The sequence below is a fragment of the Grammomys surdaster genome, unplaced genomic scaffold (genome assembly GCF_004785775.1).
Source record: "Grammomys surdaster isolate TR1022 unplaced genomic scaffold, NIH_TR_1.0 139, whole genome shotgun sequence".
Lineage (NCBI taxonomy): Eukaryota > Metazoa > Chordata > Mammalia > Rodentia > Muridae > Grammomys > Grammomys surdaster.
The window spans coordinates 15913166-15938905 of NW_021604597.1; the positions used below are offsets into that span (position 1 = coordinate 15913166).

Consider the following 25740-nt stretch of genomic DNA (forward strand, 5'->3'; position numbering starts at 1 on the left):
AAGAAAGAAAGAAAGAAAGAAAGAAAGAAAGAAAGAAAGAAAGAAAGGAAGAAAAGTATCCCAAAGCTAATGAGAGTGTGGCAAATATTTCTAGAAAATGTCGTCTACAATGTCAGCAGTTAAGAACCTGTACTCTTCTTACAGAAGAAAGCCCATATCAAACAGCCTCAGACCACCTGTAACTACAGCTCTGGGGATCTGCTGTCTTCCTCTGAACTCTATGGGCATGACTATTCACATGTGCACATTGACACACATGCATATGAGCACACATGTGCACGCACACACACACACGTAATTAAAAATCATTTTTTAAAGAGCAAATGAGCCCTATTTCCCAAACTAAAAGGGGAAACAAGGCCCCCATGTAACTGTGGATTTCTAAATATTAGTCATTAATTCACTTATTCCAAGCAGCATGAATATCTTCAAAAATATATTCTGAATTCTCATAGCATAGTTCTTTGGCTCAAGATTTGGTCCTTGTTGTCAATGAAGCATTGAGTGAGAATCATTCGAGATTCTGTTAGAAATGCAAGCAGCAGTCTTCATTGCAGGTATGAGTTAGTGTCAGTAAGTGGGGGCAGATGCAGTCAGGAGTGAAGCCTGAGGTTCTGGGGTATAGATGAGGAATAGAGGGGTGTCTGGGCAAACGAGCAGAGAGTATGGGATGGAGAGTGCTGCAATGGCCAGAGGTCAAGCTCCTACCCTAGTGCAAGTCCAGAGATGACTTCTGTGGCTTGGGAAATTGGATTTGCCAGTAAGTGCTGAGTGTCTCCTGCTGCCCACACGCTCTGTTGAGTGCCAAGAAAAATGAGCTGTGCTGCACTCCAGCTGAGTCACTGCAGAGGGCAGGGCACAGCTCTTGGAGAAGGCTCCACTGCCCATTAGCCACTGACCTGAAGTGAGAGAGAGAGATGGCCCCTACGGCAGCAGCCCAGAGCGGCCCAGTCAGCCACTCAGCCAGCCCTGGGGAAGAGGGGCTGAGTGTAGGCACAGGGTGTCCTGTCAACTAAACCTCCCCAAGGCTAACAACAAAGCGCTAAAAATGTCACCTCAGGTTCTCGACTCCCCTGGCATCTGCACTATAATCTACACACTTTTTTTTTTTCAAAATCTTCTGTTTCTTATTTGTAGAGTCAGCTCTTGGGTCCTCATTCTAGGATGAAAATGGTCAGCTCTAGAGACTCAGTTTTGGGTAGCATTAGTATATTATAGAGATGGACAGAACATGATACCCTTGAGCCTTGTTTAAATAATGAGATATCATAATCCATAGCTGTACTGATTATATATATCTCCTGATATAGGAAACCCAGTTGCTGATTCATACCAGGTATGCTGACGATGTCCAGAGGAGTCTTCAGTTGCTTCATCTGCTTGTAAAGCAGATAATCCTTTTCTTGTCTCGTCACTTTATCAAAGAGCTGAGTGCAGGTTACGTTAATGGCCGGTCTGGGTTTTTCATTCTTGAAAAACACCCTCGCAGAACATTTGCCTAAGTGTTCCTCACCTTCCTGAAAGAAAAGTTTTGAAGTTACCCAGGAAGGTTCCTTCTCAACTGTGCTCGCTGCAGTTTACACAAACACACAAAGCAAGAGTCCAGTGAGTTTGTTAACTTTATAGACCCAGAATCACCTGGGAGATGGGCCTATGGGCATGACTGAGGGGGTTACGCTGATTGTGTTAATCAGCCTATCTGCTGTGGGTGTCTGTGATCCTGGATTGTATACACGGAGAAAAGTTGCTGAACCGCCCATGTATCCATCTCTCCCTGCTCTCCGGTTGGAGGTGCAGTGACTTCCCTGCTGTGATGGACTATGAGCCAGACCAATCCTTTGTCTGGAAGCTGAGACACAGCAGTACAGTAGTCTTTGATCTTTGCTGTCCCTTTAGTGTTCACTTTCTGATTTCCTCTGTACATAATAATGCTGGGTATCTTGCTAAGAAATAGCATTGATGACTGTTGAGCCCTTCTTGGCTCAGACTTGTAGGATAGGGGCTGCTTTGCTCTCTCTAAAACCAACACTTAGTTGGTTCTTAAGAGTACTTGGGTATTAAGCTTACTAACTTGAATCGGAAGACAAAGCTGGATCCTATTAACGAAAACACAAGCATGTCCATGCATGAATTTGCTCCTTTCATTCTGTTTAAAGACCAAAATGCTAAAGTTTAGAAAGGAACCCACTCTATGTCATAAGCTCTTAGTACTTGAATTGCTTCCTGTCTGAGCTCAGCTTACTAACCCCTGCTATAATAATTTTGCCTATTCTGAGATCTAATCCAAGTTAGATGCCCCAATCATCCTCATATTGTGGACTCTCTGTGCACCCTCACTTATTTCAAGTCCAAAAACATCGGAGATTCTCTTAGACTTCAGTTGACTTCTCTTAGATAGTAATTTTTCCCCATTTTGGTTATGGTTCTTTAACTTGAGCATTAGAGCCAAGGACCTATCCCCAGAAAAATGTGTATGCTCACACCACCAACATTAGACTTGGAATGAGGAGTTCACAGTCACTCGCCAAAGCCTCACCCAAGCCAAGCCGTGGGCTCCTAGTCTGGGTGTCCTATCCAAATGTGGCTGGTGGAACAGCCAAAGCAACAACCTTCATTTCTTTTCTGTGGTTTAAATGGCATCCTGGTTAGAGCAAGAAGAACCAGAAATAAACTCGAACGGCCCACAGTGAAAGAAATTATAATCAAGTTGGATCTTCAACATAAGCCTGCTTCTAGAACTAGTTCAAAGAACCAAAATAAGCTTGCCATGGGGCAACTTTTCTCTTACAATGCCTGTTCTGGGTGGGGGAGGGGCTTCTGGGGCACATTAACATGCTAATTGCTGGTGCTGCATGGAAGAACTGAAAGGCTCCCTTCAGAGCAGCCTTCCTGCTCCTTTGGTGTCTGCCATCCCTAAAGAAGAGGAAAGGAGCTGGGTACAATGTCTCCTCTGTTTAACCTACCAGCCAGCTCCATGGAGGCAGTGCTGTGAAGAGGGACAGCTGACCTCCACTCCTGCTAGCCAGCTGCACTCTTACTGTACTTACTCTATTCTAAGTCCAGAGGAACGTGCTGTTGGTCAGAAGAACCCCAGTCATTTTTATCCCGTTAGCTTTCCTCTCCTGCTTTCAGTTTGCAAAACTAGAAATCAAAAGCATCTTTCTAATCCTTTGAGGAAAAATAAACTATAAGGTTAATAAGCCAAGTCTGGGTTTATTGGTTGTGAATTCTAGTAAGCTTTCTTCCAGAGGCATTGGGTTAGGGATGGCATGCCTTATCCCGGATGCTCTGCCTCCCTGTGATCCTTTGATGTGCTGCATGGCCTGAAATTCCCAGGCTTCGACTCAGACCACCACTGCTGACAATCTGGGCTGGCCTCTCAGCCTAGCTCCTCACAGGGATGTTCGTCTGCTTCTGATTTCCACATCTTTTTTCTGCTTACTCTCCCCCTGAAAATGGGACGAAGGCAACTTAGCAAATCATGGGCTGTGTGGTGGGGATTGCAGGGAGGCAGGTAATGCCTACGGCATGCATGGGCCCTGCTCTGTGTTCTATGTTTGTGATTCTTTAGCCTGATATGGAATTGGCCTCGTGCTATGCCAGCCTGCCAACTAGAAATGTCACCAGCTGACAGGAAAAAGAACACATTGGCATTCCATAGTGAGTCATTGAAAGGACTATGAAGTATGAGGAGGGACACCCAAGAGAGCTGTGAAATTCACTCCTAGGGGCCCTAGGGAAGGGGGAAAAAAAAACAGGTATGTGGACATTTTTAAATGTAGATGTATAAAGCACTCGTTGGTGAAGCCATTAGTAAGAGATCAGAAAAGGAAGCTGGTCTCCAGGCATGCTCTAGGAATTCCAAACTGCCACAGAGTGCAGTAGCCACAGAACTGCAGCCTGACATCAGGGACCTGAGCCTTTGACCAGGACAGATATGTGATCATCTGGGATTCCTCTAATTTGCACAGTCCCTGTTTATATGGCTGAGACTGCACACCTGGAAATTATGTGCAAAGTGGCTCATGCTAACTTTCAGAACAGTACACCTGCCAATCACAACAGTCTGCCGTCACGTGACAGGACTTGTACTTCATGAAATGGTACTCAAAGAAACACAAATGCTGGGCACAGGAGACCTCGCTACAAAGTCAGGGAGGTCCTGGAGGTACTCAAAACATCCTGACTAAATAGTAGGATCCTGTTACTCAAGACACCAACCATGGTTGCAGAAACATCAAGAAGTCAGTCTCCAGCTGACCAGGAAAGGCTCCTTGCTGGCTGGTTCTCACAGAGCTAGAAACTGCTCTCACTGCTGGGGGAGAAAGGTGATCAAGAGCCTCAGCACCCTGTAAGCTACAACCTGGCCTGCCAGGAAAGCACCGTTGACGTGATGCTTTCGGAGGTAACCAGTCAGTTTCTGCTAGAGTGTGAGGTCTGCCCTACGGGAGTGACTTCATGTCTGATACTGTAAGCCTTACCTTGGGAAATCACTGGTCCCAGGGGTGCTGTTTTGATAAATGGTCACATTGTCACACTGCTGTAACTATTTATGTTTATTCCCTTAGGTTTATGCCACTTTCAACTTTGGTCAGAGAACTTTCCTTTTGCAGCGAATAGCAGTTAACACTGAGACTCATGGCTGGTCAAAATGCTGAGGATAAATGACTGGGTTCTCAGTCACAGATGAGCAAACGGGGCATCTATATCAACATCCCTCATTCAAGGCTCAGGGAACATCAAAGAAGAGTGTGCAGAAAGAATGGAAGAGCCAGAAGAGTGGGGATGAAAACGACAGAAAGGCTGTCTTTGTGCTAGGAGAGAGCAGCGATGGGAGTCCTAGCTGCTCTTCCAGATGACCCAGGGTCGATTCCCAGCGCTCACGCTGGCTCACAACTGTCAGTACCCCAGTTTTAGGAAGTTTAATATCTTCTAGCCTCCAAGGGCACCAGGCACACACCTAGTGCACAGACATACATGAAAGCAAAGCACCCATACATAGAAAACCACTTTTTTTTTTTTTGGTTTTTAGAGACAGAGTTTCTCTGTGTAGCCCTGGCTGTCCTGGAATTCACTCTGTAGACCAGGCTGGCCTTGAACTCAGAAATCCCCCTGCCTCTGCCTCCCAAGTGCTGGGATTAAAGGCATGCACCACCACCGCCCTGCAGAAAACCACTTTTTAAAGCTGTCTTTCATGACAGGGCAGATGTGGTGGCCTGCTGAGGCCCCACCCCTAGCCGAGGAACTATTGGCAGTTGATGGCTGCTAGGGAGACCAGACTCACTTTTCCTTGGTGATGTGGCCGCTGGTAGCTTGCCCATGCCTCAGTGGATGGCCGCCAATACATCTGTATGTGGTCAATACTAATTAGCCTCAATGGGCTACTCCTAATAACAAGAATGGGCCTGAAGGAGGAAGGTAGGCTGGTGGGTGTTAGCGGGAGGAAGGTAGGTTGGTGGGTGTTAGCGGGAGGAAGGTAGGCTGGTGGGTGTTAGCGGGAGGAAGGTAGGTTGGTGGGTGTTAGCGGGAGGAATTGGAGAAAGGCACCAGGGGCTGGAGAAGTTCAAATACATTGTATATGTATGAAAATATGAAAGAATACATTAAAATATTTAAAAATGAAAACTGAGCATATCGATTTCAGAAAAGAATTTACTATAATTGTAAAAGTAACTCCTCAGTGGAGTCTCCCCAGCAATCCCTCCTTGCCTGCAGGCTGCTTTCTAGTTCCTGCCCGTCCTCCTGCCCTCTTGCTGCATACTCAATAAGCTGTTTTCCTGTCCTCATGAAGGGTAAGGGCACGTGCCACCTGCGGGTCCGCCCCACTGCTGCGGTGGGCACTCAGTCTCCTCGGCTTTGTTCCTCCATTCTTACAAACAAATAGGATGAAAAGAGAAGCTCTCCAGGCTTTATTTGTTCATATTCGCACTTCTTCCTCTAAAGACAAGCGCCACTTATGGACCTTGCTAATAAGCTGCATCGCCAATTGGGGTGGCTTACCTGCTCCAGGTTGTATTGCTCTGTGCTAAATACCAAGTCCACTTTGCAGCCCTTTTGAGGGTCCACCTGAAATACAAAAACTTCATCTTAACTCAATGGGAACAATACAAGCATTTTTATATCAAGAATATTCCTGTTGGGTTGTGGTGGCGCTTGCTTTTAATCCTAACACTCGGGAGGCAGGCAGATGTCTGTGAGTTTGAGGCCAGCTCACTCTACATAGCGAGTTCTAGGACAGCCAGGGGCACAAGTAAAGCAAATCATGTTCTTGGGACCAGAGAGGTGATTCAGTGGTTAAAAGCACTTTCTCCCCTTTCAGAGGACCCAGGATCAAATCCCAGCACCCAGATTGTGGGTTACCACTGTGTGTAACTCTAGTACTAAGGGAGTAAGTGCCCTCTTCTGGCAAGGTATCAGACATGCATATAATGCACTTACATACATGTAGATATATGCTCATACACATGAGCTTTTTAAAGATATTAAAAGCATTATGTTTGTGAGCACCATGGTGTCTCAGTGGAATTACTGTAAATATGCCTCAGTAAAGCTGGAAATTCCTGCAAAGGAGAAGCTTTGTTCTGACTGTACTGTTCTGCTTCTGGCTTGGTACCTGCTTAGAAAGGCAGAGCTGGGGAAAGGATGTGGTGGATCCAGAGTGGAAGCTGACTTTTGGGAGAGTAGTTAAATGAGAAACGGGCATGTGCACAGGCAGGGTGGCAGTTCCTTCCCCCCTGGGTGTTCTGCACCTGCCCCAGGCCCTGATTGGGGCACTCAGGCAACATCAACAGGAGCATAGAGGAAGGTTTCCTGTGTGATGCTCGGTCAAATAGAGTACAGGCAACAAGGGAACAGTGAACTTTCAGGTGAGAACATAGAGAGAGTGATGGTCAAGGGAGGTGCCCGAGACAATGCAGTATCCACGCAGGGGGCTGAAGGGTAGTCAGGCAGCCGCCATGTCCAGCTCTGGTGATGCCCTACAGGCAGAGATAATAGAGGACTTTTCAGATCTTATGCTCTTTGCTATAGTCTCGATATTAAGTGTTCCCTAAAGATCCTGTGCCAAAGGCTGTAAGGCTTAGTGCCTCAAGGTACCATTGGGAGAGGTGGAATGTAAAGAGGTAGAGTCCAAGGGCAGGTCTTGAGGCCACTGACACATGCCATTTCAAGACCTTGCTCAGTCTCTTCCTTTTTCTATCCTTTCCTTCCTGGCCATGAAGTGGCCTGTGATGTGCTTTCTCCCCTCAACATGGTGAGACAGAGCCGTCATGGACTGAAACTCTGAAATTGTGAGTCAAAAATAAAACATTTTCTCTTTATGAGTTGATTGTCTTGAGTACTTGTTGCAACCAAAAACTGATTAACACAGCCTCCTCTTGTATCAGACAGGCAAACTCCCTAAACTTTTCATCTGCATGTTTGCATGTTTAAAGCTTCGGAACTACTTCTAGCATCTATTTTTAGGTAAATTTAAATTATCTAGAATTTTTATATTATTTGCCATCATTTTAAAAAACAAAATGATCACTCATTAAAAAGTATTATTAAGAAAAAAAAGAGAATTTTGTGTTGCATAGAGCTGAGGTCATTTCACATAATGCTGATTAATTGGAATTTTATGAACATTAATTTTGTTTGAATTTTGGCTCAAGTACACAATGAGTAAGCGTGGTTGTTTTATCTTAAATAGATTGGATCTCATCCATCCCTACTATTACATCCGGGTAAGAGATACGAGCGAATGGCAATTATCTATGTAGAAAGTATTTGAATATGAAAAAACATGGTGAATGGTGTTTGTCTAGGGTTCATTGTAAGCTTTCAACATGTTACCAAAGCCACACAGAAGTCTGTCTGTCTGCCCATTCCACGTCAGGCAACGGGAGCTAAGAGATAGGCTATTCTAGCCAGCTTTCCTAGATCCTATTTCCGGTATGGAAGCCATTAACAGAGTGGCTGAGGGGAGGAAGTGAGTCCTAAGTTTAGGAAAGTTTTCTGCAGCAGACAAGGCCTGAAGTAACTTTTAAAAATTTCTCAGTTACATTTCTTTGGTATTTGTGTGTGTGTGTGTGTGTGTGTGTGTGTGTGTGTGTGTGTGTGTAGGAGGTTGGGGGGTAACTTGCAAGAGATGGTTTTCTCCTTCTACCATGTGGGTGTCAGGGACCAAACTCAGGTCATTAAGCTTGGTGGTGTGATGGCCAATGTTATGTTTTAACCTTAAATTATTGTATGTAAATACACACACACACACGCACATGCACACACACACACAATGCCTCTAACCTGTAAGCCCCACTTGCTCAATAACAAATAACTTCCTCAGAATGCTGGGGGCTGTAGTTCATGTAAGATAATAAGCTCCAGGTGTTCGCTTCTGTAAACAAGCTTGGTTGCGCCAACTGCACAGGATATGTGCTTGGTCACATGTAGGCTGGATGCATGTCAGGGTGTATGCTTGACTCTGATTGGATGAAGCCAGGAAGTATATAGCCTGGTGGAGTCTGCCTTTATAAACCCGTAACTAGTATAAATTGGTGCCATACTCTGGGACTTCTGGGTACAGAGCTGTCTATTACCCAAGGTCCTGGCCAGTATTTAATAAAGCCTGCTTTGAATTTGACTCAAAAATTTGTGGTAATGATCTTATCCTCAACTGGTGGGATTAACAGAGCAACATTTATACCCACTGAACCATCTTGCCAGCTCCTGCACTAACTCTTGAGTCATCGTTAGCTCCGCAATACATATATATATATATATACACACACACACAAAGGGTAGGAGTTGGTATATCAGGGGGAGTCAGAGCCTAAAGAAGGCAACGTTTCCTTGCCCTCAGGTTCTAGGCCTTTAAAGGCTTGCTGACCTGACTTTCCACCCCTCCCCCCCGACCTTCACTTGTGACCCCGAGGACCTGGCATGTTCCCTAGGGAGTCATTACCCCTCGAGTGCTGTCTTCTCTGTAGGAGCCAGAATGGCCCTCAGCTTTTCAGATGAGAGAAGCAGGGGTGGAAGGGACACTGTAAGAGAAGAGAAGGAAGAAGAGGCCAAGCCAATGGGAAACATTTGAGGTGTGCAGAGGACTTAGCAGAGGTGGCCAAAGCAGAGAAGTCGATTCTGCATATTTATTGATTTTTGTTGTTTGTTTGAGATATGGTCTCACTTGCAGTCTTGGCTAGCCTGAGAAGCACTGTTTAAAACTCACAGAGATCCACCTGTTTCTGCCTTGGAGCTCTGGGATTAAAGGCGGTAGGAGGCTTAAGAGGCTATTTGAACGAGCAGGTTTTTGGAAACACATGAAGCTAAGTGAGGGCTCACTAGACTATTCTTTGGTAGGAGGGGGAAGGAGAGAACTGGGGCTAGGTTCATCAAGGCTCCCAGCTGAGTCAGCCTCTCTGAAGTGTTACTTTTTTTTCTATTTGCTTATTTTAACTAGATACCCTTGAACACTTCCATATTGGATCCAAAATAGGATTCTAGTACTTTTAGCTGTCCTTTATCATGTATCAAGACTCACCCTTATCTAATCTCCCCAAAGCCTCTCCCTTCTTCCTTACCCAGAGTCACAAGCTACTTAGCTGGCCAGTGAGAGATAAGCCCCTGGAGTCATCACAAGGAGGGGGTCTCCCTTCATCTGGGATTGGCCTGAGCTTTGACTCTTACTGTCCTTGATTGGCAGCCTTCTCATTCAGCAGGACTCACTCTAGGGTGACAGGGTGTCTGCCTTACTCCAATCCTAGGCTAGGTGAGGGGAAAGCAGGCAAAAACAATGCCATTGTCTGCCCCCGGGCAGCCTAGAGCAGAAAGGACTCATTTATATGCCACTGTGGACATTGCAATCTGATTAGAGTTGACTTAGGAGGATGACTGATCCAATCTAGGGCTCTGGAAGTGATGTTTGAGTTCAACTCAACTCTGAAGACTGAGGAGGAGCTGACTTTGGGGGTGGGGCAGGGATGGGGTGAGTCATCTCACACAGGGGAGAAGGGAAGGTTGAAGGGCCTGAGGAGAAGCCTGTGGAACTGAAGGACAGACAGATAGGCTAAAATCACTGCAGGAAGCAGCTGACTAGGTGGGCAAAGGTTACCTAGCAGGTTAGAGTGAACATGAATTATGGAGGGGGGGGCTTTAAGAAGATCTCTGGTCCAAGAACACAGAAGGAATACCCACAGCAAGGAGGTAGGATGGAACCCAGGGGACACAAGTGCAGGGGGACTTGAGCCAAGGTGGGGACCATGAAGTGCATGTGGTCAGAAGTGCATGCTGGGCTGACACAAGTCCATTAGAAGGTTAAAAAAAAAAAAAAGAGGGGACACTAGAGAGGTGGCTTAGTGACTGAGAGCACTGGCTGCTCTAACTCAGGTCCCAGGTTCAATTTCATACACCTACATGGTGGCTCCCAACCATCCTTAACTCTAGTTCCAGGGGCTCTGATGATCTCTTATGATGTGTGTACCTCAGGCACACGTGTGCTGCATAGACATACACACATGTTATGCACAGTACTATTTGATGACGCTTTGACCACATATATGTGGTTCTATAAGATTAATATGCTACTCTGGTGGAGTGGCATATTAATAAAAATGTAGTACATGGGCTGGAGAGATAGCTCAGTGGTTAAGAGCACTGTTGGCTCTCTCAGAGGACTTGTGTTTGGTTCCCAGCAGCCATAATCATAATAGGTGGCTCACAAATATCTGAAGTCTAGCTCCAGGGGCTCTGTTGTCCTTTTCTAGTCTCCATGGCTCCTAAACACACACACACACACACACACACACACACATTAAAATAACCTTAAAAGTGTAGCCTCTCAAATTATATATAATGTACAACACTTGATAATACTTTACTATGTTCCTGGTCACATGATTATTATGGTGAGATTTTAACATTTTTGAATATGTTCTACCTATAAAAGAAAAGTTTGTGACAGAACAATGTGATGTGCTAGGTTGGCAGAAGCTGCACACAGTTTGTCTTCATGCATCTCTTAGTTGCCTTAATGAGCCACTCTGAGTGACCTAGTCCATCTACCTTTGTGTGACAACACACTATAATGGTCATACAAGAACAAATGGCCTAACACCGCCATTCTCGGTACATATCCCCATTGTTAAGTGACAGGTGACCGTAATTAAATGCTAGGAACACATTTTATATTGAGCCAACATGCTAGCATCAAGGGTCATTTGAAATGTTCCTGTTTGCAAAACGACAACAGACATCAGACTGGGCCAGCACTGGGTACTTCTTGAACATTCTCCGTGAGTTAAGTATTCTAAGACAGCTCTGAAGACCTGCTTGAGCTCACCAGAAGGAAAGTCAAAGTAAAGAGACTGTGGGTTGTCACTGTGCAACTCCGAGATACTAACCATGGCAAGGTAGATTGGATGTGCTGGAGGTCATGACGTGGGGTTACAACTGCCCTGCCTGGCTGCTGGGAAGTTAGCCTGATACAGCCTGGAGGTCAGCAATCTTCATCACTGATCAGACCAAATCTGTATGGGCACTCGCCAACCTAGAAACCCTGCTCTGTAGGTCTCAGAGAAGCTGTGAGCAGATTGGCAATGGGCTGACACACCAGGGTGTTCACACCAGACTGTGAAGTATACCGGTGTTCGAGGCTGACTTCAAGCAGCTAACATGGTGGTGCCTGCATGGAATCTACAGCAAACCCAGCGGACAAAGCAGGCATGTGTCCAGCAACAGGGACAAATCCTAAAAACCTTGATTTGCACACAGACCAACATATCTTCCATAAAACGGTTACAAATAGAATATGCAGATGACATTGGGAAATAGTTGTCACTGGAAGGGTGGTGGGTATGAAGACAAGCATACTCCCCCCAACCCCTGCCACTAAGGAAAGTACGGACCTTGAACCAGGAAGTTGTTTCCTCAGCACCTCTGACCCCCACCCCATCCCTGTACCTTTCCAAAAACAAATTACAAACAGGCCTTAAACACACACACACACACACACACACACACACACACACACACACACTGTTCTGGAGAGATGGCTCAGCAGTTAAGAGCACTGAGTACTTACTCTTCTAGAGATTCTGAGTTCAGTTCCCAGCAACCACATGGTGGCTCGCAATCATCTGTAGTGGGATCTGATGTCCTCTTCTGGTGTGTCTAAAGACAGTACACACACACACACACACACACACACACACACGATAAATAAATCTTTTTTTAAATTTATTTTATTGGGTGATAAATAAATCTTAAAACAAAAACAAAGAAACACAAAGCACTTAAAAGCATTAATCCAACTCAAAGTGATTTGGTATAGGTGTTCCACCTCATAGCTTAGCTTAATGTTTTCAGAGTTTTCTCACTGTTAGAGCGATTGGGTCCGGGGATGTGGGAAACACAATACAAGGTTTTAAATCCAGCGCAACTTCCAGGTCCTGGGATAGCTACTCATGATCAGCTGAGCCTCCCTTGCCTACCACACAGTCTCTTTCTGCACCTTGAACAATAGGCTGCTTGCTACATCTGTGTTGTGAAAAGCGAGACCATTAAATTCATTTTATTGGAGCTGAATCCAGCACTGTGGAGAAGGGAGTCAGCCCTAGCTTTCCCACCACAGGGAGCAGGCTGCAGTGAAGATCAGAGTATCTAATGCCCAGCACCATGCCACCCAAACTGACCATCTGCAAAACAGATGAGGCCATCCCACTTTTCTTAAACATAGCCAGAGGCAGAGAACATTATTCTCATGTTCTCCAGAATAAAGTTCTTTGCTAAGAAAAGGCAAACAAAGCAAGTGATCACAAGTGACTACCACAGCGGAATTAGCAGCTCCTTACTGCAGACTTCTTTTTAATTCTGAGTGAACAAAAAGTTTACGTGCTCCAGCCTAGAACACAATGCCTTACAACCTGGACCATTAGCGGTATAGGTTATATTTGAATCTGGGCTTTTTGCAGTTTGTTTGCAGATTCCTTAGTGCCTGCTCCCCAGTGGCCATGGGAAGAGTTGTGTCTGCTTCTCCTGACTGTACTGTCCTCCTTCTGGCTTCTTGCGCTTGATTTGCAGTTGCTTGGCAAAGTGGGAGGCTACTTTCACAGTCCTGTCTGAGAAGCTTACAGTGTGGTGCCTTCAGAGACTTAGATTCACCATCATCACCATCATCGATCTGTCTTTTTTGGTAAGAGAAACACTCCTCAGATCCTTATCAAATCAATACCATGTCTTTATTTAGTACGTATGTATAAAAGAAACCTGCAAGGCACAGGGAGTGGATGGATTTATTTCTATGCCTGTACCTATTACAGTCAGTCAAGCCCATCCGTCTGTCTGTTCATCCATCATCCATCTGTCTATCCATCTATCTTGCCACCCACTCATTCATGTACATCTACCGCTCTCACTCTCTGCCCTACCTGACTTCACATAGATCCTGTGCAGGAACTCACATCACCAAGCCTTGAGGTAGGGTATTCTCACTATTGCCATTTTACACATGAAGAAATAGGCAACTTGTCCCAGAACAAGGAATTGCCCAGTCAAGAGCTCTCAGTTGTCGCATGTGGCCTATCCCCAGAGCCCATCCTTCCCAGACTGCAAGCACGGAGGTTACAAAAGAGATCTCAGCAGTCCTTTTTAAGGAAAGGGAGACTGCAAGCTGGCTGCTGGTGTGTGTGCATGAGGAAGAGGTGGGATGAAGCCTTGGCCAGAACTGGACTTTGTGCTGTGCCTGCAAACCAGTTCCTGGAGATGAGAACCTTTCTCTGGGAGGGAGTAGCCAGGAAGGATCTGTGTGCTTGATTGCTAGGGTTTCATAGCAAAGCACTACAAATTGGGTGGCTAAAAGAGATAGTTTTCCCCTCACAGTTCTGAAGACTAGAAGTCCAGGGTCAAGGTGTCAGCAGGACCAGCTCCATTTGAGACTGCAGTTGGAATCCATCTTTCTTCTTCCCATCTCTAGGTAGTGGATCCCAGTCTTTGGCATCCCTGGCTTGCAACTGCATCACTCCAGTCTCTGCTTCCGACTTTGAATGCAGTTCTTCCCTCTGGCTGTCTGTATCTTCTCATGACCCTTTCATAAGGACAGAAGTCATTGGATTTAAGGCCCAGGATAACACAGTATGACCTCATCATCCCTTGATCACATCTCCTGAGACTCTCTTTACAGTAAGGGAGCATTCACCAGCTGGGTTAGGACTTCCCTGTGGGAAGATACAGTACAATCCTTAACAGGTTGGACATAAAGATGCTCCGAGACTGTAGAAGGAACCCTAAGGATAGACTCTGTTGGATAAATTGTGAATGAAAGAATGGCTCAGGATAACTGTGGAAAGTTCCAGAAAAGATTAGGACCAAGACAAGCAAGAGAAAGAAAAACTGCTCCAGACAGGAGTGAGATCCACTATTCAGGAGCAGCACAGCTGGAGAGTTAACTAACACTTTGACATGGGGTAGACTTGGGGTTGAGGGCACAGTACTGGGCAGGGGCCAGGTTAGAGGAGGTCTCTTCTAATGACTTTATTCCCATGTTGTGGGTGTTCACCAGAACACCGCAGGGGGCTTGCTAAAACCCTATGTGCTGGGCCCACCCACGGAGGATTAATTCAGTCAGTCTGGGGTGAAGTCTGAGAACTTGCATTTCAACAAATCCTAGCTGATATCAAGGCTGCTGGCCTCAGGACCACACTTGGAGAAGTTCTTTCTAGCTGCTGGGTGGGAACTGCTGAAGTTCTGAGGGACAGGAAGTGGCCAGTACATCTAGCAACCAGGGTTCACATTCGGTAGTAAAGGGAGGGCATCATCAGAATCAGGGAAATACGGGAGTTCCTTCAAAGCGTGGTCAATGTGAACACCCAGCGTCTCTGGAGAATCAAGCTATGATACTTCAAGGTGGCAAGTCCACCCTCTGCTTCAGCGGCAACTGACACACTCATTGCTTCCTACTATACGAATAAGTACTTTGCTGTATAGTACTCCCTGTCAAGAACAGGTGTCTTAAAAAGCATGACCAGGGCAGTTTATACAGGAAAGCATTTCATTTTGGGCTCATGGTTCCAGAGGGTTAGAGTCCATGGCCATCACACTGGGGAGCATTGCAGCAGGCAGGTGGCCAGGCAGGCAGGCAGGCACGGTGCTGAGTAACTTCATCTTATTCACAAGCATGTTAGATAGAGAGCTAACTGGGGATGGTATGGGACTCTGCAGCTGAGATTAAACCCTTGAGAATCTTAGGGGTCAAAGCTCTGCGCTCAGTAGGATTCTCCCACACATCTCCATCTCAAGTTACAGGATCTCATGCCTTACTAGTTAGTAATTAAACTCTGGACACCCTCCAGGGCTGGGGTTTGAATTTTTGTTGTAATTCAGCCAATCTCATAGTTAGGGCTCTGGTTTGGTTTTCTACAGCTTGAACTCCGTGGTTGCTGGAGATACTCTTCCACAGGACACTGAGAAAACTTTAGACTCTTTATACACATCTGGAGCCAGGCAATTGTATTTCTGAGTTCATTCTTTTCCTCTGTTAGTTTATCCAGAGATGCTAGAAACAACAAGCCAAAATCCTTATTTTCTTTATTTTTCCGGTTTTATGTGTAGAGTCCCTAAATTCTTTGCTTCTCACAATAAGTGAATCTGGATATTCAAAGGCATTTATCTCAATGGTCTATTAAATGATTCACATCAGGATTTTCGGTGCTTTCCATGCTTTCAGCAGAGGCTTCAATATCTGTAGGTGTCAGCAACCTGGAAAGCCTGTACCAGATCCATTAAGAATGAGATTTAGGCCAGACATGGTGGTATGTGGTTTTAATGAGAGGCAGGTGATCTCTGTGAGTTTGAAGTCAGCCTGGTCTACACAGGTGAGTTCCACAGCAGCCAGGACTATTGTAAAGAGACACTATCTTCAAAAGAGGTTTGGGGTTATTAGAATGGCTTACAGGCTAGCTAGTCCAACAATGGCTGTCTCCTAACAGAAAGGCCAAAAATCTAGTAGATATTTAGTCCTTGGGGCTGGATGTCTCAGTCAGTCTTCGGCTTATGTTAGAATCCCAGAGAATCCGGTCTAATACCAGTAAAGAAATACCTCAGCATCAGGGTAGATAAACTTTCCAGTAAGAGTGAGAGAAGCAGGCCGACTGTGGTCTGCTCTCCCATGTCCTTTTAGGTGAGCTGCCACCAGAAGGTGTGACCTGGATTTAAGGTGAATCTTCTGGCTTTATATGATCCAAGGTTTAGGGTGTGTCTTCCAACCTCAATGAGTCAATCAAGAAAACTCTCTCAGAAGTGCCCCTGTTTGGGTTTTAGTTAATTCCAGATGTAGTCAAGTTGACAACTGATATTAGGCATCACTGCAGGGGTGTGTCTTAAGACCCATAGTGGATGCCTGGAAACAAGACAAGAGCAAGCCCCATATATGGTATTTGTCCTATACATGCATATCTATGATACTGTCAATAACTTAGGCACAGTAAGGGATTACTAGGCTAATCTTAGTTGTTAACTTTATTGGATTGAGAAATGCCTAGAAAATTAGTAAAGCACACTTCTGGGTGTGTCTATGAGAGTTTCTGGAGATAATTGCTGTGTGATGAATGGAGAAGGGTGGACACACCCTGAATGTGGGTCTAACAAGCTGGAGGTGCAAATGGAACAGAGAGATGGAAAGAGAAGCTTACATACGCAGGACTTCTCTTCCTCTGGATCTGTGTAGCACTTTGTTTAGAATTTATTTAAAATTTTGAAAGAAGTTGAGTGACTACTTTTAATAGTAAATTTTGTTCTCTCATAATTCCATACATGTACACTGTGTTCTGGTACATTCGACGTCCTGGGCAGGCATTCTTACTGCCATTATCTGTTGACTCGAGATTGGTCCGACTTTGAATATACACTTGCACAGTTACTCTCTGGGCCTTCGGCCTCACATTAGGACAGATTCACTGGCTTGTTTTCTTCTTAGAAGTACAAGTTCTGGAAATGAGCAGCTACTGGTTCACGGGCTTTCCATTCTGCAGGTGGCTGCCTTGGGACTATCCTGCCTCTCATTGTGTCAGGCAAGCTAAGAAATCCATACAAAATTATATGTACATTTTATCGGTTCTGTTCCATGAGAGAACTCTGACTAATACAGTGAGAATGAATAATAATAAAATAGAACACCTATAATATTCAATAATAACATTTAACATTTTGTTCACGTTAACTCCAGCATCTTTAGTAGATGAAGTTGCTTCACCAGAGGCACCATGATGTTGTAGCAGGTGATCTGATAACTAGGATAGCCACCAGGTGACTAGCAGGCAGGTATCATTTACAGTGTGGGCACACTAGACAATTGGGTGATTCACACACAGGGTGGGACGGAGTGGGCTAGCATGAGATTTCATACCATCAGGATGAAAAAGAATTTAAAACTTAGCAATTATCTATTTCTGAAAACTCCAGCTCAGTATTTCTGCTATTGACCACCAGTAACAAACCACAGAAAGCAAGAACCACTGTGGCAGTGCCAGCTGCTATAAATGGCATTTGTGTAGACACCGAGAAGTCAAAAGCACAGGTTCTCAGCACAGCTCTACTAATTCAGGTCTGATTTTCAGTAAAAGCTGTTCATCATCAACCACAAAGTTATTTTCATACTAATGGATCCAAGATGCTTCCTTCTGTACCTAGAGAGAATCTTCCAATGGTACCGGTGTCTTCCTTTTGCTTCGTTTCTGAATTATTGTATAAATCATTGGTATGTGAGGTGTGAGTAGAAAAGTATGAGTGTTTAGAAACCGAGGAACCAAACGATAAACGGCAGCTGTGCGCCATCTTAAGAGCACAGTCGTACATTTAACCCTTTAAACTCATATACACCTCGACAACTTGAGTGACGAGACACCCGAAGCGCATGTGTGAAAGGAGTTCCCGTGCTCCAACAAAATCCTGCCTCCTTTCTTCTCTCTGCCACTGCTGGCTAAACCCTGTCCTCACTCCTTTTGTCTTAGGGCCACATCTGGGGACTTTCCATCAGGGTGGGAAGGTGGGGAAATGCGAACCAGCAGGTTGTACTGTCAAGAACTCAGAGTCTCCCCTCAAACCACACTGAGCCCCACTGGTCTAACATTCTGCTTCTAAATGTCCCCTCCAGCTTCATCTTTGGTGAGAAAACATAAATGCCATGCTGTTCCAAGAAAGGCAAACCTCTCCACCTCATAAGGTTGCTTTTATGAGTCAGGCTCCGTTGGAGAAAAAGAACTCATCTGTGACTAAAAATTGTCGTACCATTCTTAGGTTCTGGACAGACACATATTACATTATACCCCGGAATTATATTATTGCATTTGGTCCTTCCAGGCAAGGGTTGATAAAACAAACTGAGTTTATATTACAAAAGTCGGTTACTGTCAGGACAGGCCACAGCTAGTGGAGCACAAGGAAATCTTTTCCTGTGGACACTGTGCAGTAGCAGCCTGACTCAGTGGGCCAAGATGGAAGTTGGGATGACTTCCAGTTGGCAGAATCTGGATATGAGTTCTTGACCTGGGGGTAGAAAACTAGAAGGGAAATTGCCAGGACCTGCCCACAGCTTTGTTCATCTCTGGGCCTATGGTGGAAGGAAAGGCTAGATATAAGAGGCACACAGCTTCCAAGGTCTCCTCTGTCCAGTGAGGAGGGAGCAGAAGAGCCTTGGCCTGGTGGTCTCCAAGTTTCCCAGTGACCTCAGCTCCCTTGCTGTTATTGTGATTTCATTTAACAGTGATCTGAACCTTGTCTCCAGCAAGGCCTTGTCCGAGTGTAGCTCAGGCGCTGAAGTCATGTAACACCTCCTGACCTGTAGAAGCTTATGGTATAATCCAGGAGGCAGTCATGACCACAAAGAGAAAACAAAACTGGCTGTTCAAAAGTCAGGTCAAAGCAGCACCTGGTCCATCCCAGGAAGTAGGGCAGATGACAACAGGCAGGTCCAATAAAATACTGCTACGGTTTCAAGACGGAAGCAATGGGAGCAAGGGCAGCCATTTCCAAAGAATCATGACGCCTGGTAATGTGGGAAGTATTTTCAAGGGTCTCTGGACTGGTATGCTTGGGCAAACAATGACTCTATAGACATTATGTTACAAAATGGGATTTCCGAAGGGTCACTCATTAATCATTGTGGACTGGTAAGATTATCCTGGTTTATTTTGGAGACAGATGTGACACAGATGGCTTTGAGGATAAGAGACAGAACCATGAACCAAGAACACAGTTGGCACCAAGAAGAGGCAAGGCAACGGAGTGTCCCCTAGGCCCCCAGGGCAATGAGGCCCTGGGACACTTTGCTTTCATGCCTGTGTGACCCATGTCCAACCTCTGACCTCCAGAACTGCAAGTGGATGTATTTCATGTTTCGAACTCACTAGCATTATGGTAACATGTCATATGGTGATAAGAAGGAGTAGAGAGAATTAGCTGTGATCCCTAATGTGATCTTTGCTGTGGACACCTGCCCTGGGTGAGCCTGTGGATTCATATACATCGTTTTTGCAAGTACATACAAGCTTCTCTTTCATAACTGGATTTCAGGAGTGGATGATACCTTGAACAACCATAACAAATAACCCAGACTGGATGCTTGTTATGCCTCCTAGCCTTAACCAGTGTGGGGTTGGCTCTCTTATTTAATAAAACATTCCTCAGATGAGTTGCCACTGTCTTGGCTGCATGTGTGTATATCTAAGCACGGAGTGGCTCACTGCTTAGCAGTCATTGAAACTGTGTATTATTTAATATTAAAGAATCATTCTTTTGGGCATTTGCATTCAGTTTCCAATAGCACCATTAAGAGACTTAAAGGAAGACTTTAGGGAAGAATCCTGTGCAGAGTGATCACCCCCCACCACCAGTATTTATCTGGAGCACTGCCAATACCACATGATTATAAACATCCTGGTCTTACATGTAGGAAAACAAATTAAAGTGTTGTGAAAGGGGGAGGGAATATGAACAAAGTCAATTTATTACAGAATGGTTGAGAGTGTGTCTACTTGCTAGCTCATCTGGGTACAGTTAGCTTAGGTGATTTGGGGCAAGTTGCAAAGAAAGCTAGGCAAAATTTTACCCCTGCTGACGTTCCCCACCCAATGCACACCTAGACTCTGCCCTATGAGAGCTGGAAGGATTATAGGGCAAAGATTGTACTGTGCCTGAGCAGTTTCATGTCAGGGTAGGAGTGTGCTACCTCTCTGCTCTGTGCTACGGTGTCTGGAGATAGCATGGTCCACACAGGGGTGCCGCTGATTTGGCTGTTGTTTTGTGAAGGCCCAAAAAGCAGTTGAGCTTTTTTTTTTTTCAGTGAAAGAAAACATGCCTTCACTTTCCTCTTTCATTATCTTTCCTTCTGCATATGCGCCACGGCCTTTTGAGGTCCCCAGTGTTTGCTTCCATATAATACGTTCTGCATAATGCATGGCTCTCCTATTCTTAAGACTGACTCTGAATTATTGACATTAATGGAGGCAAGCCTTCAAGAAGAGCCATAATTAGGTGTCTAATATTGGACTAAAGTGCTCTGCAGATCGAAAAGTGATGCGGTGTTTCTTAGTGGAGTATGTACACTTGGATCTGTATGGCTCAGGGGGCAAATTTTGCTCCTGCTTCAGCCCCATGGTGCTTTAAATCCTGGAAATACAGCCACTGCTCTACCTTCTGGCCTGACAAGGGTGGCTTGATGCTTACCAAAAACCAGATGGCTTGCCTACGGGCTGGCTACTTGAGATTCACTTACTACCTAATTAGAAATCTAATGCTAATGGGGAAAGGGGATAACATATGAAAGGTAAATAAATAAAATATCCAATAAAAAAACCAGATAATGGAACTGGCAATTGTAGACGAGCAGTTGAGACATTTTGTCAACAATTTATTACAGGAAGTCCGTATAGTCCTCAAGGACAAGGTATTGTGGAAAGGGGCCCGTGGAATTTTAAAACACTATCTTTATAAAACAAAAACAGGGGAGGTATATCCCTGTACACCACACATTTATTTAAATCATGCTCTTTTTATTTTAATTTTTTTAAAAAAAATTGGATGCCAAGGAACTTTCTGCTGAGTGTCTATGGCACCCTACAACTACGCATACTTATGCCTAGGTGAAAAGGAAGGATCCACTTACTGGCACATGGCATGATCCTGACCAGGTATCTAATAGGGGGAAGAGGGTATGTTTGTGCTTTCTCTGCAGGATGCTGAAGAAGCGTTGTGGCTGCCAGAATTATTGCTGAGACATGCTGCTGCTGAGACAAAGAATGACGCTGAGTGCCCTGACAATGGTGACTGGGGAGCTGTACTGGACATATGTTCCTGACCCACTTTTGCTTGCCTATATCCCAGATGGCATAAGCTGCCTTGCCTCAAGTTTTTAGACCTTGTGGGATAGAGAATCAAAAAGGGAAATTATAATGACTCTTGTATTTTTGTTAAAGGTGACCAGTTATTCAGACTCAATCATGTACTGGTCTAGAAATCAATCCAATATTGGAAATAACTGTCTTCATTTGGAAGGCTGGATCTGGGCATTTTCAGAGATATATTTGGAAGTTAGCTGTAGTTCACTATGATGTTATGATACCAAGAGATAAAGTTGGGACAGAATATGGATTTCAAACAAGGATTAGTGCATGTTTTAAGGTTCTTTTTAATTGTCAAGTTAAAATTAATTTTGTCTCTTCTACAGTTTTTATTGTAAGTTGCATTGACTGTATACTTTCTGATTGTGTTAATTTGTTGAAACCTGGTGTGTCTGTTACAGGGGTCTATCAACCAGTTTTTGTCTTACTGCCCTGAGTATTAGAAAAACTTGATTTTCTGAAAAAAGCTTGCAAGTGCTAGAAGAAGTAAGTTAGGCTTAAAGCAGAAGCAAGAGGGTAGTGAGCTTGATTATTGCTGGTATAACAGCTTTAATTACATTAATTACTAGCACCACTGCTTCTGCAATAGCTTTGACACAAGAAGTTAAGACAGATGCTTTTGTTAATCATTTAGCAAAAAATGTTACTAAGTTGAGTATACAAGAAAATTGATTATATAGGTGTTTGGAACAACGGATTGATGCTCTATATCCTATTCAAATTATTGGATGGAGATTCAGGGTTTAAGAGTTAGGAGCCATCGTGAGTGTCATGATGAATACCATTGGAGTTGTGTTATTTCTAAAATTTACAATGATAGTCATTATAATTAGAAAAAAGTTTAAAGACACTTGTAGGGTATTTGGGATAATTCTAACACCTCTCTGGATGTTTTAACTTTGCATAGTGAGATGAATTTAAAGAATGCTGCTCTGCTTGCTGAACTTTGATGCTGCAGATAATGCTGATAAAGTTATCCATAGTTTGATGTCAGTAGTTCCATTTTGGTCAAACCTCAGGAATGGCATATATAGCTTGATCATGTTAGCCCTTTTTGTCCTGGGAATACTTTTATTCCTGTCCATCGTGTTAAAGCTTGTCTCTAACAACATCAACACGTTGGGAGCCAAAGTACATAACTTGAAACTGAAAATGGACCCCTAGACAGAGTTATTAATTTAATAGTCTGGCAAGCCAAAGATAGGTGAGATTCTGCACAGAGCCTCATCAACCGAAGACAGAAGTACATTGCTTTTGATAATGCATATTCCACAATGGGTAAGTAAGGCATTCTTGTCAGGACCACCTAAGACAGGCTCAGTCTGGTTTATGTAATAAAAAGGGGGAGATGTGGAGAATTTTTGTGGTTGCCTGGCAGGAATCTGACATTGGCCAAGGACAAGGAAATGGGATGCTTAAAAGAAATCTGACATTGGCCAAAAACAAAGAAATGGACTGCCGGCAGGAATCTGACATTAGGCTAGAACAAAGAAATAATTTCAGGCAGGAATCCAAATCCTAGGCTAGAACAAAGAAGTAATTACAAGTTGGAATCTAAATCTTAAGCTAGAACAAAGAAGTAGGATTCAAGCATGAAAATGACTTTGGGCTAGGACAGGGAAGTAGGCTCAGATATTTTGGTCATCCTGATAAGCTCTTAGAAATAGTGATCAAGGGAGTGATCACAGGACTCTATTGTCCTGATTATTCTTTAACCATCTATGTTTATTGTCTTGCTTGTTCCTTGACTATTTGCATCTATTGTATTGCTAGTTCCTCAACCTAGAACTGACCTTAATACTTGCATGTAATTTAAATGATATAAAAGCAAAAAAGGAGGAGGAGGAATGGGATAGGGGTTTAATGGGGGGGGATGGAGAAAGGGGATAACATCTAAAATGTAAATAAATAAAATATCAAATAAAAACAAACAAACAAAAACAACAACAAAAAAGAAATCCAATGCTGGGTGAGCGATGAAGAATAGGTATAAAATTGTGTCAGGGCCATTGACCTTATTTGCTTTTACTGCTTTGATAGAGACCATGACCAAAGGCAACTTGAGGAGGAAAGGGTTTCCTTTTTTTTTTTTTTTCCAACATTTCACATATATTTCTTCTTGTGCAGTCTAACCTGAGAATGCCATGTAAATGAGTCACTGCGAAATGCAGCAATTTAGTTATTCTCTGATCAAAGAAACAAGCCAGTATGATCTCACGTCTATTAACTTTTGAAGGTTTACAGCAGTTAAAGTATTTTGCTTCTATGTATGAAGGTTAAAAAAAATCTTTTTTTCTCCCATAAAACACAAGAGCAACCAATTTTACCATCAAGTAAAAGTAAAAACTGGGATTCTTTTTAAATTAGTCCAAAGTGACATTTAGGGACTTAGTTGTAGGCTGCTGCACTGACAGACACCACGACAAACCAAAGTATAGGGCTGGGTCTCATTTTGTTTTGCTTTGCTTTTCAGTATCCAATGCTCATGGATTAAGTTCTAGAAATGTTCCAATTGTAAGACAGGGATTCTACCACGGGTATGACTCTTGGGTTGAATGCTGGAGGGTGAGGCACATTTTGCCGGACCCATGTCTACTACTTAGTAGTCATCAAGGTCAAAAAATTCATCATCTCCTTTTTTCCATGAAGGAACGAGTTTCTTTGGTCTACATTTTCCCAGCACAGTCTTATCATTGAAGGAAGCTGAGGAAGGAGCTCAAGCAAAGGTCACACGGTTTTACTGGCTTCCTATGGGTTGCTCAGCACCCACTCTTTAAAAAAAAAAAAAAAAAACAACCCAAGACCACCTGCCCAGGGTGGCACCACCCACAGTGGGCTGGATCTTTCTTTTTTTTTTTATTGGATATTTTATTTACATTTCATATGTAGTCTCCTTACTCCACCCCCCCAGCCCAGGAACCCCCTATCCCATCGTCCCTCCTCCTGCTTCTCTGCGGATGTGCCCCTACCTACCCCCCCACTCCCACCTCTCCACCCTCGAATTCCCCCACACTTGGCGTCCGGGCTGGATCTTTCTACATCAATCATTAAGAATCAGTAACAGTCCCACAGACTTGGCTGTAGGCTAATCTGATGAAGACGTTTTCTCAGTTGAGGTTCCTTCTTTGTTTTTGTCAAGATGATAGAAAACAAAACAACAACAACAAGCTAGCAAGCACATTCACAGAATCCAAGTTAGATGCTCCAGAAAGCATTGATGGGGTTGTCTCTTCACACTTGCTGTTTGATCGAGCCAGGATTGTGGAAGGAGAGGGTAAGGTTGGAGAATTATTCGTCATACCCTTTCCAAGCACCCCCCCCAACCCCCGCTGGCAGCGAGCAAAAACAGAAACTGAGACCATGCGTTATGGACATGCTTTCTTGCTAGAAAAACACCATGGAGTTCCAGTTAAAGGGCCCTCCATATAAATAAAAGAGTCCATTTGTATTCACTAGTTTTTATTGGAATAAAGCACCTTGCCTGTTTGTTTGCATTGTGTCTGGACTAGGATAAGAAATGCAGTGTTTGTCAATTCCTGAACAACAGCCGATTCCAGAATGAGTTGGTTTTCTTAGGGAGTATATGCCCAGGGGACTGTCCTCAAATCCCAAAAATTCAGTGAAAGCAATGTATCCAGTAAAGGAGAAATGCCCTGGGACTGATCCGGGACAATCAGTACCTAAAAACTTGCACTACTGCCTGGAATGCCCACTGTGGTCCTGAGGCTGTGCCATGTAGTAGCAGGAAAGTTGAAAATTTTGGTCATGAAAAGGTAGTGTAGGACTAGGAACAAGGTGACATCAGGCAGATGTAGCAGAGAACACTGGCAGCCATAAGGTCTCACAGCTAACCATTGAACTGATCATGGGGTTCCCAATGGAGGAGTGAGAGAGAAGACTGAAGGAGCTGAAAGGGTTTGAGGCCCCATGGGGAGAGCAACAATACCAACCAACCAGAGCTTCCAGGGTCTAAACTTCCAGCCTGGGAGTACATAGGGAGGGACCCATGGCTCCAGCTGTATATGTAGGGGAGGATGGGCTTGTTGGGCATAGGTGGGAGAGGAACTCCTTGGTCCAGTGAAGGCTGGATGTACCAGTATGGGGGAATTCACGGGTGGGGAGGTGGGAGTGGGTGGGTGGGTAGGGGCACATCCTCATAGAAGCGGGGGGGGGGGGGGGGGTTGGGGGTTCTTGGGGGGGGGGGGGAAGTGGGGAAAGGGGGTTACATCTGAAATGTAAACAAAATATCCAATAAAGAAAAAAGGAATGAAAACACTGTATAACAGAGTGAAAAAACAAATAATAATTTAAAAAAAGAAAGAAAGAAAGAAAGAAAGAAAGAAAGAAAGAAAGAAAGAAAGAAAGAAAGAAAGAAAAA

At 44.3% G+C, this 25740-nt stretch overlaps 1 protein-coding gene across 1 annotated transcript in view; it reads right to left on the bottom strand.

The window, feature by feature from the left end:
- The window catches only part of Rarres1 (retinoic acid receptor responder 1), a 40174-nt gene that overhangs the window by 11335 nt on the left and 3099 nt on the right, over positions 1 to 25740 (bottom strand). Inside the window, exons 2-3 of the mRNA XM_028763622.1 lie at positions 6001 to 6066; positions 1334 to 1517 (exon numbers count right to left, since the gene is read on the bottom strand). Coding sequence (XP_028619455.1) covers positions 1334 to 1517; positions 6001 to 6066 — 250 coding nt within the window. The remainder of the gene's footprint in view (positions 1 to 1333; positions 1518 to 6000; positions 6067 to 25740) is intronic.